Source organism: Sinocyclocheilus grahami, unplaced genomic scaffold (genome assembly GCF_001515645.1).
Source record: "Sinocyclocheilus grahami isolate Dianchi unplaced genomic scaffold, SAMN03320097.WGS_v1.1 scaffold557.1, whole genome shotgun sequence".
Lineage (NCBI taxonomy): Eukaryota > Metazoa > Chordata > Actinopteri > Cypriniformes > Cyprinidae > Sinocyclocheilus > Sinocyclocheilus grahami.
Genome location: NW_015505736.1, coordinates 733,479 through 752,571, shown reverse-complemented (window position 1 = coordinate 752,571; position 19,093 = coordinate 733,479). Strand labels below are relative to the sequence as shown.

At 35.2% G+C, this 19,093-nt stretch overlaps 1 protein-coding gene across 3 annotated transcripts; it reads right to left on the bottom strand.

Annotated features, from left to right (window-relative positions):
• Positions 1-1,727: 1,727 nt before the first annotated feature.
• LOC107556188 (adhesion G protein-coupled receptor L4-like) lies at positions 1,728-18,576 on the bottom strand. 3 transcript variants are annotated; one of them, XM_016239242.1, is made up of 16 exons: positions 18,408-18,576; positions 17,554-17,703; positions 14,407-14,556; positions 14,106-14,261; positions 13,840-13,910; positions 11,332-11,487; positions 10,835-11,018; positions 9,894-10,010; positions 9,588-9,787; positions 8,583-8,759; positions 7,185-7,388; positions 6,089-6,309; positions 5,740-5,806; positions 2,416-2,507; positions 1,993-2,161; positions 1,728-1,879 (listed from the first exon to the last, which is right to left on the bottom strand). In XM_016239242.1, the coding sequence occupies exons 1-16, from the start codon at positions 18,451-18,453 to the stop codon at positions 1,817-1,819; spliced, it is 2,223 nt and encodes a 740-aa protein (XP_016094728.1). In that variant the 5' UTR covers positions 18,454-18,576; the 3' UTR covers positions 1,728-1,816. The 3 variants fall into 3 exon arrangements, with proteins under 3 accessions (XP_016094728.1, XP_016094727.1, XP_016094729.1); XM_016239241.1 differs by lacking the exons at positions 17,554-17,703; positions 18,408-18,576 and adding exons at positions 15,599-15,748; positions 16,453-16,619; XM_016239243.1 differs by lacking the exons at positions 17,554-17,703; positions 18,408-18,576 and adding exons at positions 15,599-15,748; positions 16,453-16,617 and having other exon boundaries at positions 14,115-14,261.
• Between the last annotated feature and the right edge of the window lie 517 nt (positions 18,577-19,093).

Here is a 19,093-nt window from a genome sequence, read left to right as displayed (position 1 = left end):
GATCGGCTCTGGACAGATGGCAGACCATCCTTGGATACTTTGTCGCATCGACTACAGGTTCAAGTCCAGCCCGCTGCGGGTGACTTGTTACACATGTAACTAAAACTCCTCCACAATGCACAGGAAAGTCTTTTTTCAGACCGGAGACCATAATCGTGTAATAATTAATTTTATTATGATAAGAAACATTTTTTCTTTCAATATTGTTTTTTAAAGTTGTCAAGAATATCGTGATACTAAACTTTTTATTAGTTGTCATAGCAAGTGATTTTAAAAGTAGGATGGCTCACTTTTTATAAGATGACTGAAAATTGTACTTGAATTCGTAGTTTATTCTTAATTTTGGAAACCTAATTGTTTTATAATTACTACTACTACTATTATTTTTATTATTATTATTTATGTTGTTTCTAGAAGTAGTAATTTTGATAATAGTCAATAGAAATTCATGAGTGCGTGTCTAAAAGTGAACTGGAACGCAGCCCTAGACTCTGTTTCAAAGAAATTCCTGTCCCTAAAGATGGCATTCTTGCTGGCTAACGCTTCAACACAGTGTGGTGGCGCAGCTATTGGAGTAGTTGCATATGTGCACATGAACGTCATGTTCATGGCGTTCCTCATAGAGTCGTAAACTTCTGGTGCAGTGTTTCATTCAATTCTCAGGGAACCATTGTTGGATTCATAATCCAAGATGCTTCTGTTTTGTTAAATCGGTACTTGAGTCAACATAAACATATCAAAGACAGAAAATGTTTTTATTAGTCCAGAATACAGTACATATAAAATCATCTTAGACAATCAATTGTAAGATAGAAAAATAAATATTTTGCTATTGACTGTAAAACCTTTAGCTGCTGGCTGCAATTGGTTATGAAACTTTTAGATCATAGCATGCAGTAACATTTTAGTTAATACATTTCTCTCAAAAATAAATATATTGGAACTTTGTCACACACATTCCTAAGTACATCTTTATACAGGTGCATCTTAATAAATCGGAATGTCGTGGAAAAGTTCATTTATTTCAGTAATTCAACTCAAATTGTGAAACCCGTGTATTAAATAAATTCAATGCACACAGATTGAAGTAGTTTAAGTCTTTGGTTATTTTAATTGTGATGATTTTTGCTCACATTTAACAAAAAACACCAATTCACTATCTCAACAAATTAGAATACTTCATTAGACCAATAAAAAAGCATTTTTAGTGAATTGTTGGCCTTCTGGAAAGTATGTTAATTGTACATGTACTCAATACTTGGTAGGGGCTCCTTTTGCTTTAATTACTGCCTCAATTCAGCGTGGGATGGAGGTGATCAGTTTGTGGCACTGTTGAGGTGGTATGGAAGCCCAGGTTTCTTTGACAGTGGCCTTCAGCTCATCTGTATTTTTTGGTCTCTTGTTTCTCATTTTCCTCTTGACAATACCCCATAGACTCTCTATGGGGTTCAGGTCTGGTGAGTTTGCTGGCCAGTCAAGCACACCAACACCATGGTCATTTAACCAACTTTTGGTGCTTTTGGCAGTGTGGGCAGGTGCCAAATCCTGCTGGAAAATGAAATCAGCATCTTCAAAAAGCTGGTCAGCAGAAGGAAGCATGAAGTGCTCCAAAATTTCTTGGTAAACTGGTGCAGTGATGTTGGTTTTCAAAAAACACAATGGACCATCACCAGCAGATGACATTGCACCCTAAATCCAATTACTGAAATAAATGAACTTTTCCACGACATTCTAATTTATTGAGATGCACCTGTAGTGCTTAGATTTAAAAGCATTTGCAGGCTGATGCTGTAGTTACTTTCTCTTTTGATAAAGTTCATCGCAGACACTCAAAACAACATGGAACATTCTTGAATAATCTGTAGTACTCCTCTTGAATCTGATGATAAAAGTGAAAACATTTCCAATTACAGGTGCAAAATGGTAAACAGCCAACTGAATAATAATTAATGAAATACACTGTACAAATGTATAGAAGAATGTGAACCTTACCCTTCTGGATAGAACGCAAAGGAATATGAAAATGAACATCCCCTGGAACACATTGGCGAATGTAAAGAGATACGCTGTGAGGGTAGTCTCATATAAGATGTGCATGACACCAAATGTCCAGGTAACTCCCAGAACAAACAGCAGAGCAATGGCTCCTCTTGCACAAGACCTGAGGAATAATTATTTAATTCTATTAAAAATTGTTTGTAATTATGAGTGTTTCAGGCTGCAGTTTGATTAGTAATTTTAGTATTTAGCTACCCTGACATGCCCTGAGAAAAAAAATATATATATATTTTACTCAGAACCTGCATATTTGGAAATAAACACAATCAGATAACACAATAAACAAAATCAGAACTTTACAGAGGATGCGATGCAATTTTTTAACACTATATGAAAATGATGAATAACTTCCTTTACCTGATATTTTCATAGTGACTGATTTCAGGTATCTTTACTGCAGTGTGACGATAAACCTTAAAGATGATCACAGCAAATGCCAGCAGATTAACCTGGGAGGGAATAATTGGCTTTGATGTAATATTTGTCCAACAAAAAAGTACAATATGAACTATATGCAACAATTCATTTGATTAATTAAAGAGCATATCATGTTATTAATTCTTCTTCTACTTATTTTTCTTTTTTTTTTTAATCGACAGGTCTAATAAAATTACATTTTAGATATCAATGTTATAATAATAATAATAATAATAATAATAATAATAATACATTTGATTTGTAATGCACTTTTCTTAAACCCAAAGTGCTACAGTAAAGCTAAAACACAAAAAGAACAATACAAGAATACAATCATTAATTAAAAACAACCTTAAATAAATGTGTCTTAATCAACTTTTTAAAGTGATCCAGGGTTGGTGCATTTCTGATATTAAAAGGAAGTGGATTACATCATTTGGAGGCTTTGAATGAAAAAGGTCTTTCCTCCAAAGTCTTAACTTTGCATGAAGGCTGATAAAGTAAAAGAGAACTGGCAGAGCAGCGAGAGCGAGAAGGAGTATATGAACTTGTAAAAGAGCAAAGATATGCTGGTGCAGTCCCATGTAGTGCTTTGTATGTTAAAATTAGAATTTTAAAATCGATCCAAGCATTGATAGGAAGCCAGTGTAACTGTGAAAGCACAGGTGTAATGTGTTTCCGTGGAGAGGTAAGAGTAAGCACACGAGCAGCAGAATTTTGAATGTGCTGCAGCCTGTTAAGAGATTTAGCTGGAAGGCCAGAAAACAGGGCATTACAATAATCAAATCTACATGTAATGAAGGCATGTATAAGCCTTTCTGCTTCAGCAAAAGAAAAGAAAAGATCTAAGCCGTGCAATGTTCTTAAAGGGTTAGTTCACCCAAAAATGAAAATTAGCCTGTTATTTAGGGTTGGGTACCGAAACCCGGTGCCAATGTAACCGATATATACTAAAACCGAATCAGAACGCAGATTTCGGTGCCTCATTTCGGTGCCACTTAAATGCTTGAGCGATCGATTGAAATATTTGTTCTCCGAAACGGACGTAAGGATCACCGGCACCGCACGTTAAAAATAATTTCTCGACTGAGAAAATTCACGAATGCAAGTCGGAAAGCTCTAATAATACAAATTCAACACATCTTTGTAGTAACGCGAGTGTCCATGTTGTTTTCACATTTCCGACTTAAAAGCACAACTCGGGAAATGAGAGCATCCGAGGAGTGCGTGAATGCAGCAATTACACTTGCTCTGATGGCAGCAGGTAGACACCGTTAGCTAGCTAAGCTAAACATTCTTAAATGAAAATGCCTAAAGCTAAACTTCCCTTGTAATGACTTGCAATGAGAAGCGTTTCTAAACCTGTTGTCCAACAAAAGAGAACACTACAACGTTTTTACTCCACAACTGCTTCCTTTTGTGATCGGATGTGGCTTCTTGTCACAGAACGAGGCAGAAAATATGTTCTATACTGTAAAAAGCATATGGTAAAAAGACTATGTTGATTAGCAATGGATTATAAATATACTTAATTATGATGAAAATACCAAAGATGGCTGGAATAACACAGATAAACTATACATTGTCGCAGTCGAGTGTTTATTTTATATTTTTATTATTATTGATAGCAATGCCTTTGTCCATATTAGCAAAGAGTCCTTTTCCTTCTGTGATGCACATGTGTCCAGTATGAATGAAACCGATATTAAATGTGTTTATAGCGCTCAGAAATGGCCAGTCCATCATATTTTGGGTATTTATTTATTTATATATATATTTTTTTTTAAGTATCGGTTCAGGCACCGTTTTAAAAGTATCGATTTGGCACTGATATTGTAAAAACAACCAAACAATACCCTACTGTTATTTACTCACCCTCAAGCCATCCTAGGTGTATATGACTTTCTTCTCTCAGACGAATCCAATCGGAGTTATATTAAAAATTGTCCTGGCATTTCTAAGCGCTATCATTGCAGTGGGCGGGTGTTTCTGTTCAACAGTCCAAAACACGTTAAATAAAGTGCGCGCATCCATAATAAAACATGCCTCACACGGCTCCGGGGGGTGAATAAAGGCCTCGTGTAGGGAATCCATGAGTTTTTGTATATATATATATATATATATATATATTTCAAACGTAATAAACACTTTTCTATCACTTCCGCCATCTGTCATACGTGGAAGCAGTTCCAGCGGATGACGTAGGACGTCGGCGTTGCGTGATCAGTGACAAATGCGGAGAGAGAACAAAACAAAACGCCGGTCATGAATTAGAAGTACAAACCGAGGATTTGTAAAGAAAAATGTCTGAGGATTTCGACATTAGCCAAGAGGAGACTGGTTTTCCTTTGCTAAAGTAAGGAAACTTTGCTTCTTTACTCCTGTAAACAAACTCGAGAGACTAGCATATCTCAAGAGGCGCGCGCGATGCATACGTCATCCGCCGGAACAACTTCTGCATACAACATTCAGCACAAGTGAGATAAAAGTGTTTATTACGTTTCAAATATGGAAATTGTTCTTACAAAAACGCATGGAATCGCTACAGGAGGCCTTTATTCATGCCCCGGAGCCGTATGAGGCATGTTTTATTATGGATGCACACGCTTTATTTAACTTGTTTTGGACTGTTAAAGAGAAACACTCACCCACTGCAATAATAACGCTTGGAATAGCCAGGACAATTGGAGTTGTGATTGGAGGATTTAGAGGCTGAATATCAACAAACTCAACTGAGGTACTAGGGACAAACGAACGTTCTTACAAAAACGCATGGAATCGCTACAGGAGGCCTTTATTCATGCCCCGGAGCCGTATGAGGCATGTTTTATTATGGATGCACACGCTTTATTTAACTTGTTTTGGACTGTTAAAGAGAAACACTCACCCACTGCAATAATAACGCTTGGAATAGCCAGGACAATTGGAGTTGTGATTGGAGGATTTAGAGGCTGAATATCAACAAACTCAACTGGTAAATGCTCTCAATCTTGCTAGCGAAGTAATTGAGAAACTTATTACACTGATCAGCAGAAGAGTGAATAATGTCCTTGGCTGGTTTAAGAAGTTTACCAAATTCCCTAAACAGAGACTTAGGATTAGTTGCAATGTATCTATCAGTGTGCTGTTTTAAGAATACAGCGTAATTCTAATGATCACTGTTGTATTGATACTGATTGTACATGGGTCCTTATGAGTGTTCATGGGTTATAGACTGTCAGTTGCCATTAATGAATGCACAATAACACAAAAGCATATACTCACGAGAATGATCAGACAGGCTGGTCCTATGAAACTCCAGACGAAGTTATGTTCAGTGCTTAGCCAACACCTTAACAAGATATTAATAACACAAGATAATTATTGAAAAACTAGATTTACATTGTCTGAAGAAAATGTGAGTGAAGCCAGGCTTAAATACTATCCACCTTATTTTGCAACACAGACATATTGTACAGTTAAAATAAATGGAAGCAGCTGACATCAGAAGCCTTGCACATTCAAGTTAAAAATGTCCACACCCATGCTTACGTTAACAATAACATAGATAGCTCATAGCAATAGTGATGCTTTCCTTAACAAATACCACAAAATTAATATACGTGTAACTTACACAGTACTAGTGCCATAATATTTATGACCAAGAGTTGCAGATATTGCGACAACCACGGCAGGACTCCCATAACCAAATAAGTAGAAGTTACGGTGGAGAAAACCTTTGTTATAGATGACGCCAACAACAATGAGATATAAATGGATCCCCTCTATACACATCCAAGCAAACGCAGCCAAGAAGAAATAGTGCAGCAGGCCAGCGATAAGAGAACAGAACCACTGAAACATGTAGTGAACAAACAAGTATTAATATTACAATATTACGTAATACAGGCTGCATTTTTTAAAGAGTTTATGGGTCAGTTTTACTAACAGCTTGCGCCAACGCAAACCATCTTTTGGCGTTAAAATAGTACTGTCAGGTTTTACTAAGAACGTGTTGAAAAGGCATGGAAACAGGTTTTTTTTGCATCTAACCTTACTGAATATGCATTTGTAGAAGATTCCCTTTCAGACGCAAAATGTATGGGAGGGGAGTATTCAAATGAATCATGCAATGAAATTTACTAACGTTTGCACACGTCAAATTACTGGACCATTTGCACCATTATTTAATGTCCAAAAAAAGCTGTTTTGCGCTTGAAAAGGCTGAGGAGGCACCGCAGAGAACAGAGAGCACGTGGTAGAAAGGAGAGGATTTTTTCCACACATATTAATTTATTTGGAATGTCAGAAGAACACATTATCTGAAAATATCGTTTGCCAAGCCATGTTATTTTTTATTTGCTTCAGGACATAAAAGACGACTTGGAACTCTCAACCAGGAGTCACGCAATACCAGCTTTATCAAAACTTCTTGCAAACCTTCATTTTTTGGCCTCTGGTTCTTTTCAACATACTGTGGCTTCTTTATTTCTTTATTCTTTTTTTGCGACTAGCTTAATTTGCACTGCTCTTGGTATATTGCGTTTGTCGAAATGTAAATAAGATGTTGCGTCTGTGTTCTTACATTTTCGTATTGTTAGTAAATCACTTGCAGAAATTTCCATGCCCATTGGCGCTGTTTTGGAACTGTGCTCTCGCGCTAATTTGCCCTGTTTAGTAAAACTGGCCCCAAGTCTCCATCTGACACATTAATAGTGTGAGAAGTGAACCTTATGTGCAATCTTGTTAATTCCAATGAGGAAGATGAACTGGGCCATGAAGAGGCTGCAGCACAGGTTCTTGTGGATCGTGGTTCTGGTGTTCTGGATGTCTCGGAAGAACCAGAAGGTAAAGATACACATGGACAGGCAGATGATGGAGATCACCATTCCCAGCTGTGTTATTCTCGTCAGAACATTATAGTGTGCAAGCAACTGCATAAAAGAGAACAGGAACAGGCCACATTTACAAATTTAATATATTTTTTTTAAATTACATTTTTATTTGTTATTTTTATTTGCAGGATTATTTGATTAAAATATTGTAAGGTTGGGGATTCTTTGATGGAAATTTAAAAGAACATTGTTCATTTAAAGGGGTCATGAACAGATACTGTAAATCAAAATTCCCTTGATCTTTTGACATATAAGAGGTCATTGTATTATAAAAACATCTTGTAAGTTTCAGATCTCAAAACCTTCTTGTTAGTCTAAAAATGGCTTATATTGAAGCCAGTCTGCCAAAATGACAAGTTGTGGAATTTAACACTCTATGATTTAATAATGTGGATAAGCACCACCGCCGCAGAAGAAGATCAATGCCTGCTTCGACATCACTGCCTGTTTAGCCCCGGCCACCGATTCACACATGTAGTGTTTACGAGAGAGGCGGATGTGTATAGTTCGCTTTTTCAGAATTTTTGAGATGGTCCTCACTCCAGAACACAAGATCCAGGGGGCTTGGTTGGATCCAGATCCAACTCCTCCCACCTTACATATACCTAAACCTACCCATCTCCACCCCCTAGATGTGGATCCAACCATGCCCACTGGATCTTGTGTTCTGCAGTGAGGGGCTACTGGAATTTTCAGAAAGATTGAAACTAAAAGACAATGCTGTGCCGAATATATTGGATACAACAGTCACAATACACAAGTGAGATTAACCGTTTTTATTAAGTGGTCACTATTGCTTTGTCTGTTATTACAGATCGTTTGATATGTACTGAGAACTGATGCATTTTTAACCTTAATCACAACAGCGTCCATCTGTGAAGGATGTACGCTGTCAAACATACACAACTATTAGCCAATCATTGAAGTGGGCGTTTACTTCCGAGTCTACAATCCGCCATGCTTATTCAAACAGACTAGTACTTCTAAATTAAGATGTTTTTAAAGTAAAAATATTTATAACATTATAAGGGGACCTCAGAGAACAGTACAAAATAATAAAAAAGGCAGTTCATGACCTCTTTAAAATGCATTTTCTTATAAATAAATACATAAATAAATAAATAAAAATCCATAGTTGCCAGTTGATTTTGGTATCTAATGCATCCAAGTACTTTTTGGGGACACTGTATTTTTTGAGAGGACCAGTAGGGGGCAGCAGTAGTTCAGACTTACATTGGCTTGAGCAGAGGACATGAGAATAGCGAAGTGTGTCAGGTGATTACAGGAACATAAAGTGTGTGTGGCATTCACATGAGTGCGTGTACAGCCGTCCAAACTCCAGTGTCCCATCATGCTCTGGGAATACTCCCAAAATGCACACTTAGTCTCATCTAGGGTAGGATCTATCTCCTTTATGAAAAAGCAAGACTCATTCAGTACATTAAATTAAAATTACATTCACACCCACAAGTATTTCAAATTAATTAATAAATCAGTCAAACTGCACCTGTGTGTGTTTGAGAGTGAAGGTCACACTGTTCAGTGCAAATGTCTTTGGGTTACTGATGGCTGCTGCTATTACTGGTGAATTAACTGTAATTTCACCCGCTGCTGCATAGCGAGAGTAATCGGCCACACCAGGGTCATCAGCGGGCTTTAAAAGATCCCCAATATTGTTATAAATGAGAAATACAATGGAGGTGCTGCCTACAGCAGAGACAGAACAAGACAGAGAAAAAAGACACACATTTTAATCATTTGGTGCATTTGTATTCAATTTGCTGCGAAGATTTAAGAAAGATCTTTTACAAACCGGTATTGTTTTTCTCTTTTGAATTCTTAGGGGTCAGCGAAATGGAGTTTCCTTGGATGTTTGTTGAAACTGGTTGCGTATGTGCTTGGTGGGGTTCAAATGTGTATAGTTTCATTTCTAGAAAACACAATGATTAGCAGCTTTTATCACTAACAGGTTAAAATAAATATTGTTAAATCATGGTAAATTATGCTGCTGAAATCCACCGTAAAATATTACGACAACATTTCAGGTATTGTGAAATGACAAGAAAACCAGAACAAATTATATGAAACATAATCAAATGTGATTCATCAAGCAGAATATCGGTGAAAATATATTTTTAAAAAAAAAGACTCGTGAAGTGTATCCTACAGCCATTAAATTAAAATTACATTCACACCCACAAGTATTTCAAATTAATTAATAAATCAGCCAAACTGCACCTGTGTGTGTTTGAGAGTGAAGGTCACATTGTTCAGTGCAAATGTCTTTGGGTTACTGATGGCTGCTGCTATTACTGGTGAATTAACTGTAATTTCACCCGCTGCTGCATAGCGAGAGTAATCGGCCACACCAGGGTCATCAGCGGGCTTTAAAAGATCCCCAATATTGTTATAAATGAGAAATACAATGGAGGTGCTGCCTACAGCAGAGACAGAACAAGACAGAGAAAAAAGACACACATTTTAATCATTTGGTGCATTTGTATTCAATTTGCTGCGAAGATTTAAGAAAGATCTTTTACAAACCGGTATTGTTTTTCTCTTTTGAATTCTTAGGGGTCAGCGAAATGGAGTTTCCTTGGATGTTTGTTGAAACTGGTTGCGTATGTGCTTGGTGGGGTTCAAATGTGTATAGTTTCATTTCTAGAAAACACAATGATTAGCAGCTTTTATCACTAACAGGTTAAAATAAATATTGTTAAATCATGGTAAGTTATGCTGCTGAAATCCACCGTAAAATATTACGACAACATTTCAGGTATTGTGAAATGACAAGAAAACCAGAACAAATTATATGAAACATAATCAAATGTGATTCATCAAGCAGAATATCGGTGAAAATATATTTAAAAAAAAAAAGACTCGTGAAGTGTATCCTACAGCTGTTCTGTCCGAAAAATTTGCAGTATATGAAAATGAGTCATGCACTGCATGAAAAATTATAATACATACACTCTCAGAAAAAAAGTACAAAAGCTGTCACTGAGGCAGTACCCTTTTCAAAAGAAACCAATACGCTTTAGGTACTACTATATACCTTTTAGGGATAAATAAGTTACAAAGGTGTACATTTTGAATGAGTACCACCCTATTTACAGCTTTTGTAAAAAAAAATTTTGGCCTAAGAGTGTAGAAAAACATAAAATGTACGGGTTATTTTCTTTCAAGACATTATCCATTAAGTTTACTGACATTTCCTTTAACCCCACCCTCTTACAAATATGGGTTCTTGATTGGCATCTATGGTTCCATGAAGAACCTTTAACCTCCATGGAACCTTTTCACGGCACAAAAAGTTATTTACAGTGGAAAAGGGATGTTCAGATTAGGAAAAAAATTGTTTGTTTAAGAACTGTCCATTGAAAGGACATTATATATTCTATATACATTATATATTCTATTTTTATATCCATTATTCTATTTTTATGAAGTGTGGTAGGTCATGTTTTAGGCTTCAGAGGTCTCACCTACTTCACCAGCATCCACCTGCAACTGCGTCGTGTGTGTGTATCCAGCAGACAGCGCCAGTGTTTCCTTCTCTGCTGTGTGAAGGAGTGTGGTGACATAATATTTCCTCAAATCCTCATTTATCTTGTCCCATTCCACTTTTTCATCCTTCTCGACTAAGTTATTCACACTGAAAACTAGATTCTACAAGAAAAATCCAGAAAACACAAAACAAACAGGCAATGATTTAAGTTCCAAACATATAACAAATGGATAATCTGTTCATAGTTTAACATGCTGTGTTGTGGCTTCCTAATTGATTTAAATAGTGTTTCTACTAATGCAATTGCGTAATTCATTACTATACATAAATCTTATTTGTTTAATTCAATAACTAATATTTTGATCTCATTTAGTGTTTCTTTGGGGGTAATGTTTTTTCATTTATACTTTTTGGTCCAAACCATGCAGGTTTACTAAATTAGCAGGTTTGTTTGTGGAAGGGCACATAAATTACCATGATGGTTTCATTGATGTGTTCCTCGGGATGTTGAGACTCATCTCCAGGACTGGCCATGGCCTCAATGTATGACATGAGGAGAACAGGAGAGAGGTCAGCTGAGGTTTGATGTCTTATCTCTTTCAGACGCTCTGAAGTTGACAGATTAATCATCTACAGCCCAGAGAGAGAGAGGAAAAGAGTTATACAACTCACTCATTGTTTGGTATATGATACATCATGAATGATGGCATTTGAAAGATTACACATCACAGGGAAGATGCAGACAATACACAGCTATCTTATCATATTTAAATCATAGGCCTGGATCAGCAAACACATTAAACAACTCTGTATATGTATAAACGTCCTCAGACAAATTTGGTTATAGCATGATTAGTCTATTAGTATGAGAGGTCACAATACTTATAATAAGGCTAGTACAGACCAGCGAATAAACAAAAGAGAGTCATTTATCATAATCATTTAGGTAATTGTCTAGTGTTTGTTATGAGAGGAAAAAGATCTGCAGCTTCGCCAGCAGAGGACACTATTCTCTCATACTTACATCAAAACTGTGAATCTGTAAGGATGAAGGACCAAATGTTGTAAAGACCTAAAAGCAGTTGTATACAATATGTCTAATATATTGATTATTATTATTATTATCATCAGTGTTGGGGGTAACGCATTACAAGTCATAAGAGTTACGTAATCAGATTACTTAGGGGAAGTCGTGGCCTAATTAGAGAGTCGGAGAGTTGGACTTGTAACCCAAATGTTGCGGGTTCGAGTCTTGTACCGTTAGGAATTGCGGGTGGGGGGAGTGAATGTACAGCGCTCTCTCCCACCTTCAATACCATGACTGAGGTGCCCTTGAGCAAGGCACCGAACCCTCAACTGCTCCCTGGTCGCTGCAGCATAAATGGCTGCCCACTGCTCTGTCTGTGTGTGTGTCCACACACTTTGGATGGATTAATTGCAGAGCCACATGTCACTTCACTTCACTTTTTTTAGTATCTAGTAACACATTACATTTAAATTTACAAGAAAATATCTGAGTTGCTTTTTCAAATAAGTAACACAAGTTTTCCAATTCATTCTCTGACAGCTCTCAGGGACACTGTGTTAAGAGAAATTGGGAGTGAAGTACATAGACAGAAGCACTTCCTTTAGGCTCAGGCTTATTAATCTCACTTTTGGTGCGAAAGGCCCTTTACAGTTGACACAGATTTAACTTTTTTTATTTTTTGTTATTAAAAATAATTGTAGTTATGTTTTTAATATATCATCTTAATTTTATAACTTAGTACTAAAGTTGATATTTTCAATTTTGTGAAGTGGAATAAAATTAAATAAAATACAATTAATATAAAGTGATATATATGGGTGTTCCTGTGTGCCCTCTCACACCATTCCTGAAATATTGATGACATTTCCTTAAACACTCCATCCATCCTGATTGTTATATGACAAAAATCTCATGACAAAACCTCCAGAGCAGCTGTTTCCTGAAATAGAGATGTTCTCAGCAAGGTAAGAGGAAAAACATCTGAGAGGGATGTGACTACATTTGGACAAGATGTCCAGTTATCACCGAGTGTACAAGCTTTTTACCTATTACCCGCATTATTATAGACTTTTAAAATAAAGACAGGAATTATCTTGAATTGATGCACAGGAAGCAGCACTGTCACATTCTGCACATTTTTTCCTACTAATTGTGGGTTTAAATAAATTATAGCCATAAAAATTAACTACAACTCTGAATACAGTTATTTACAGCTGAGATTAAAAGATTATACATATTTATAATATATAAACTACAGTTCAAAAGTGTGGGTTCAGTGAGATTTATCTATTTTAATTCAACAAGGATGCATTACATTGAAAAGCTACAGCAAATGTATTTAAAATATTACAAAACATATTTCTACTTCACATAAATGCAGTTTGTTTTAACTTTCTCAAAAATGTATCATACTTTCCACAAACATATTAAGCAGCACAACTGTATTTAACATTGATAACAATAATAATACATGTTTCTTGAGCTGCAACCCAGCATATTGGAATTATTTTTGATGCTAAAAATTCAGCTTCACATCACAGGAATAAATAACATTTTAAAATATATTCAATTAAAAAAACAGTTATTTTAAATTGTATATCTGCAGTGTAAAGTATATGCAGGTTTCATGAAAAAATGCCACATTTTTTAGTTTGATCATCTCTTGGCAAATTATTATTATCATTATTAATTTATTAATTTATTATTTTTTATGTGTTTATTTTTTCCTTTATGATATGTTGTATAATAGCAAAATTAAAAAGTTGAGTATTTGCCATGTCTTGGATCATTAGCAATCTTAAATATCAATATATACAGTAATATAAATGGTTTATACTATGTGACTATTATGTCACTTTATCTTGAAGTAAAGTGAATCCTTCACATAAATAATGTAACTCACTATTTCCAATAATATATAATAAAAATACATATTATGTGAATATTTCACTCACTTTTTCCAGTGTGTTGCTAACAGCATCTTTGATACATCTGTGGTCCCGATGGCAGTGCTTCTTTGGGTTCTCTGACAAACACAAAAACACATGAATGCATTTATATGGAAAACTAACAAGTTTACCTTTCACTTTTTTTTAATATATATGTGCCAAAATGTTCAAACCAGCACGTGAGGGGAAATGAAATGTAACATTCACAGCAAGATTATCCACACAATTCAGATTCTGATACACTTTATACTGAGAGCAGAGTGTAACTTTACCGTTCTCACCTCTGCAGTCTGTCCCATTTTTAGGCTTAAACCAGGGCCCTGCTGGGGACGTATAACCTCTCATACATGAGCAGATGAATGAGCCGTTTGTGTTGTGGCATTTAGAAAATGGTCCACATCTACCAGCATCCATACACTCATCAATATCTGCAATTCAAAGAATAGCTGAGCTCATCTTCACTATTATAGAGTTAGTTATATACTCTTCTTCTTGGCATTCATACATTTCTTAAGTCTATGTAGTGTCCAGATACCTTCTGGACCCATTCTGTGGTGTATGATTGATTCATACCTTTACAGTAGGTCCCATCATTAGTTTGAAATTCCTGCTTTCCATTTGCAGTGAATCCAGACAAACAGGTACAGTGGTAATTTCCAACATTGTTGGTGCATGTGGCATTTGGGCCACATATTCCGGTTACATTCTCACACTCATTGTCATCTGTGAAGGTTCATATAAGCAGATCCATTAAACTGAGAAGCAGCAGCTCTACGCACTGAAGTGTTTCAGCAAGACAGTCCAAATCAGAGAATTGCACAATTCCCGAAATATTAGGAATAACTAGTATTTTCTGAAAGTGTCTGATGTAGTCTGAGTACTTGGCAATTTGACATTTGAAAGGAGTCGTTGAATTATTCACTCAACAGAATCATTCAAAATTGCTAACCTTATTTTTTTGTGAATATCTGAGACAAATAAAGTCTAGCAGTCTTTGCTAGGTTATTACTACAGTGCTAAGCAGTTGCTAATCTGTCTGCTAGACTTTATTTGTCTCAGATATTCACAAAAAAATGGTCTAAGGTTAGCAATTTTGAATGATTCTGTTGAGTGAATAATTCAACGACTCATTTATAACATAAAATAAGAAACTTGTCACCTAATATCAAAATATACAACCTGCAGGAAAGGTCACAGAAAAATCCCTAGCTAATTATAAGCACTTATCTCAAAATCACATTAGATGAGCTGAACTAACTGTCATATAAATCTTTATATAAAACTATCCACAGCTCTAAGTTGTAGGGTGGACCATAGGACTGTCATGTAAGAAAAGCTTGTTAGCTTTGATTTTACCAAAACTGTCTGTTTCTCAATTTTTCTCAAACTCTTTTTTCTTTTTTTACTTGAATTAAAGATCCCAGTGATAAAACCTTACCTGTTGTTAATGATTCAGTATTATGGATTTGAATAGTTTTGCCTTTAAATACGGATAGACATTATAGTTTATAACATCAGTCAGTTTATAATTTATCTGACTTCTTATAGAAATATGTATTCTTTTAACTCATATAATTCATGAAATATTAATTCTGATCATTCTGTTTGATACTGACCCTGAACACTGCTACATAACACTCATTTTTTACAAGATTTGTAAATGACTGGATGACAGTCTCTTCTGTTTGAAATTGTTACTCTTAATAGCAAAAGCACTAAAGTGCATTTACCATTTTGTTTTAATGTAATAAAATGAATGGCAAACCCTGGCAATTGTTGATTCCATCGCCAGTGAACCCTTGTTTGCAGAAACAGGCATTTTTAGATTCATCGTTCAGCATGCAGCTGGCATTCTTGTGACAGGACCGGCAAATATCATCAAATCTGCATGGATCCAGCACACTTGAAAACCAGGCTTTAAAAGATAATATATAACAGCAACACAATTATTCTCAAAGACACACATACATTAAAGCACTTAATGAGGATGTTCAAGGCTAGTTGTGCACATGGCAAACTGGTAAATATAAAGTTTAGCGTAAAAAGCCATATTAAACTAATGCTTTCTTTTCTGTTCTGTATCTTTGTCTCAAATATCAAAACTTCATGTTTTTTCCAATTCTGTCCTCCAGATAAAAAATCCAATACAGTCATATTTTTGCAATATCTGTTGTGATGAACACAATAAATGAACACAATGAAATCACACTGGCATACTTTAAGATAAGAAATAACTGTATAAGGCAGATTTTAGTTGAAAGGTTCTACTGTGTTTAAAGTACAATCATATTTTTGTTTTTGTAAAAGTCAAATAAATAAGTAAATACATACATTTCCTTGCCATATGGAAACATACAAAGCTGACAGTGAATATTTTAAGGTATGTCCAAAAATAAAACCTTGCTTAGGGTAAAAAGTGTGAGAACTAGTCATGATCTCCCCCAAATTAGATTACAAAATGCATTCATGTATTTAATATAATTTGATTTACTTCTGCTGAGTATTTCCAACAATGAAGAAAGAAAAATAAATTAAAGTGCAGTTGAGCAATAGATGTATACAAAAAGTTAATTTAATTGATTAACCTCAACTGTATCAAGAACATAAAAAGCGACTTACCAGCGAAAAGCAGGAGTTTCATTGGAGATCTGTGGAAAAACTCCATTTCGGAGTTGACTCTGGAATGTCTTTAAGCAGTACGTGAATATCTGTGTGACGCACGATACTTCCTTATTTCAGCTTCCTGTTTCTCTAATCCTGACCCTTCCTGTCCATTTCAATCAACTCACAAAAAACACAGAGGGACCCGACAACTCATCCTCACACACACACACACACACACACATATTATTGTAACTTAACAAATGCAATAACTCAAACTAAATACTGATGATAGAATTCTAAATGTCTTAGGCCACAAGTGAAAATAAAAGTATGAACCTGAACTTGAAGATTCATGTGATCAAGAATGCAGTGCTAAGCAGTTGCTAATCTGTCTGCTAGACTTTATTTGTCTCAGATATTCACAAAAAAATAAGGTTAGCAATTTTGAATGATTCTGTTGAGTGAATAATTCAACGACTCATTTATAACATAAAATAAGAAACTTGTCACCTAATATCAAAATATACAACCTGCAGGAAAGGTCACAGAAAAATCCCTAGCTAATTATAAGCACTTATCTCAAAATCACATTAGATGAGCTGAACTAACTGTCATATAAATCTTTATATAAAACTATCCACAGCTCTAAGTTGTAGGGTGGACCATAGGACTGTCATGTAAGAAAAGCTTGTTAGCTTTGATTTTACCAAAACTGTCTGTTTCTCAATTTTTCTCAAACTCTTTTTTCTTTTTTTACTTGAATTAAAGATCCCAGTGATAAAACCTTACCTGTTGTTAATGATTCAGTATTATGGATTTGAATAGTTTTGCCTTTAAATACGGATAGACATTATAGTTTATAACATCAGTCAGTTTATAATTTATCTGACTTCTTATAGAAATATGTATTCTTTTAACTCATATAATTCATGAAATATTAATTCTGATCATTCTGTTTGATACTGACCCTGAACACTGCTACATAACACTCATTTTTTACAAGATTTGTAAATGACTGGATGACAGTCTCTTCTGTTTGAAATTGTTACTCTTAATAGCAAAAGCACTAAAGTGCATTTACCATTTTGTTTTAATGTAATAAAATGAATGGCAAACCCTGGCAATTGTTGATTCCATCGCCAGTGAACCCTTGTTTGCAGAAACAGGCGTTTTTAGATTCATCGTTCAGCATGCAGCTGGCATTCTTGTGACAGGACCGGCAAATATCATCAAATCTGCATGGATCCAGCACACTTGAAAACCAGGCTTTAAAAGATAATATATAACAGCAACACAATTATTCTCAAAGACACACATACATTAAAGCACTTAATGAGGATGTTCAAGGCTAGTTGTGCACATGGCAAACTGGTAAATATAAAGTTTAGCGTAAAAAGCCATATTAAACTAATGCTTTCTTTTCTGTTCTGTATCTTTGTCTCAAATATCAAAACTTCATGTTTTTTCCAATTCTGTCCTCCAGATAAAAAATCCAATACAGTCATATTTTTGCAATATCTGTTGTGATGAACACAATAAATGAACACAATGAAATCACACTGGCATACTTTAAGATAAGAAATAACTGTATAAGGCAGATTTTAGTTGAAAGGTTCTACTGTGTTTAAAGTACAATCATATTTTTGTTTTTGTAAAAGTCAAATAAATAAGTAAATACATACATTTCCTTGCCATATGGAAACATACAAAGCTGACAGTGAATATTTTAAGGTATGTCCAAAAATAAAACCTTGCTTAGGGTAAAAAGTGTGAGAACTAGTCATGATCTCCCCCAAATTAGATTACAAAATGCATTCATGTATTTAATATAATTTGATTTACTTCTGCTGAGTATTTCCAACAATGAAGAAAGAAAAATAAATTAAAGTGCAGTTGAGCAATAGATGTATACAAAAAGTTAATTTAATTGATTAACCTCAACTGTATCAAGAACATAAAAAGCGACTTACCAGCGAAAAGCAGGAGTTTCATTGGAGATCTGTGGAAAAACTCCATTTCGGAGTTGACTCTGGAATGTCTTTAAGCAGTACGTGAATATCTGTGTGACGCACGATACTTCCTTATTTCAGCTTCCTGTTTCTCTAATCCTGACCCTTCCTGTCCATTTCAATCAACTCACAAAAAACACAGAGGGACCCGACAACTCATCCTCACACACACACACACACACACACATATTATTGTAACTTAACAAATGCAATAACTCAAACTAAATACTGATGATAGAATTCTAAATGTCTTAGGCCACAAGTGAAAATAAAAGTATGAACCTGAACTTGAAGATTCATGTGATCAAGAATGATTGGAGAACGTTCCAATGTGTGTACCTCAATGAAAGCAAGTACAAAGTAAGCAAGTTCAAATAGTCAGTCAAATCTTAAATCTTATAGCCTAATCTTATTCATTTAATTGTGTAATCTTTCTTTGTTTTACATTCGGGTTTATTATCACACTTCAGATTCGAATTATGTCATTTAAATGTATTGTTTATATTACTGGGTTACAAAGTAGCTCACACTTGCAGCCAAAAACATTATTCCTGGACATGTCTATAAGCTGATCCTACGTATCAGAGTTGGGCGGAGGTGTATTTTTAACCACAGACCTCTTTGTTCTAGACGTCTGCAAGAAATGT

Bases quoted from the DNA above. Each gene is read 5' to 3' on its own strand.
- LOC107556188 (XM_016239242.1), bottom strand. From the start codon at position 18,453: ATGGAGTTTTTCCACAGATCTCCAATGAAACTCCTGCTTTTCGCTG. The intron at 17,704-18,407 runs GTAAGTCGCTTT...TATCTTTTAAAG, and splicing joins GAAACTCCTGCTTTTCGCTG to CCTGGTTTTCAAGTGTGCTG. The intron at 2,162-2,415 runs GTAAAGGAAGTT...ATTATTCCTCAG, and splicing joins AGTCACTATGAAAATATCAG to GTCTTGTGCAAGAGGAGCCA.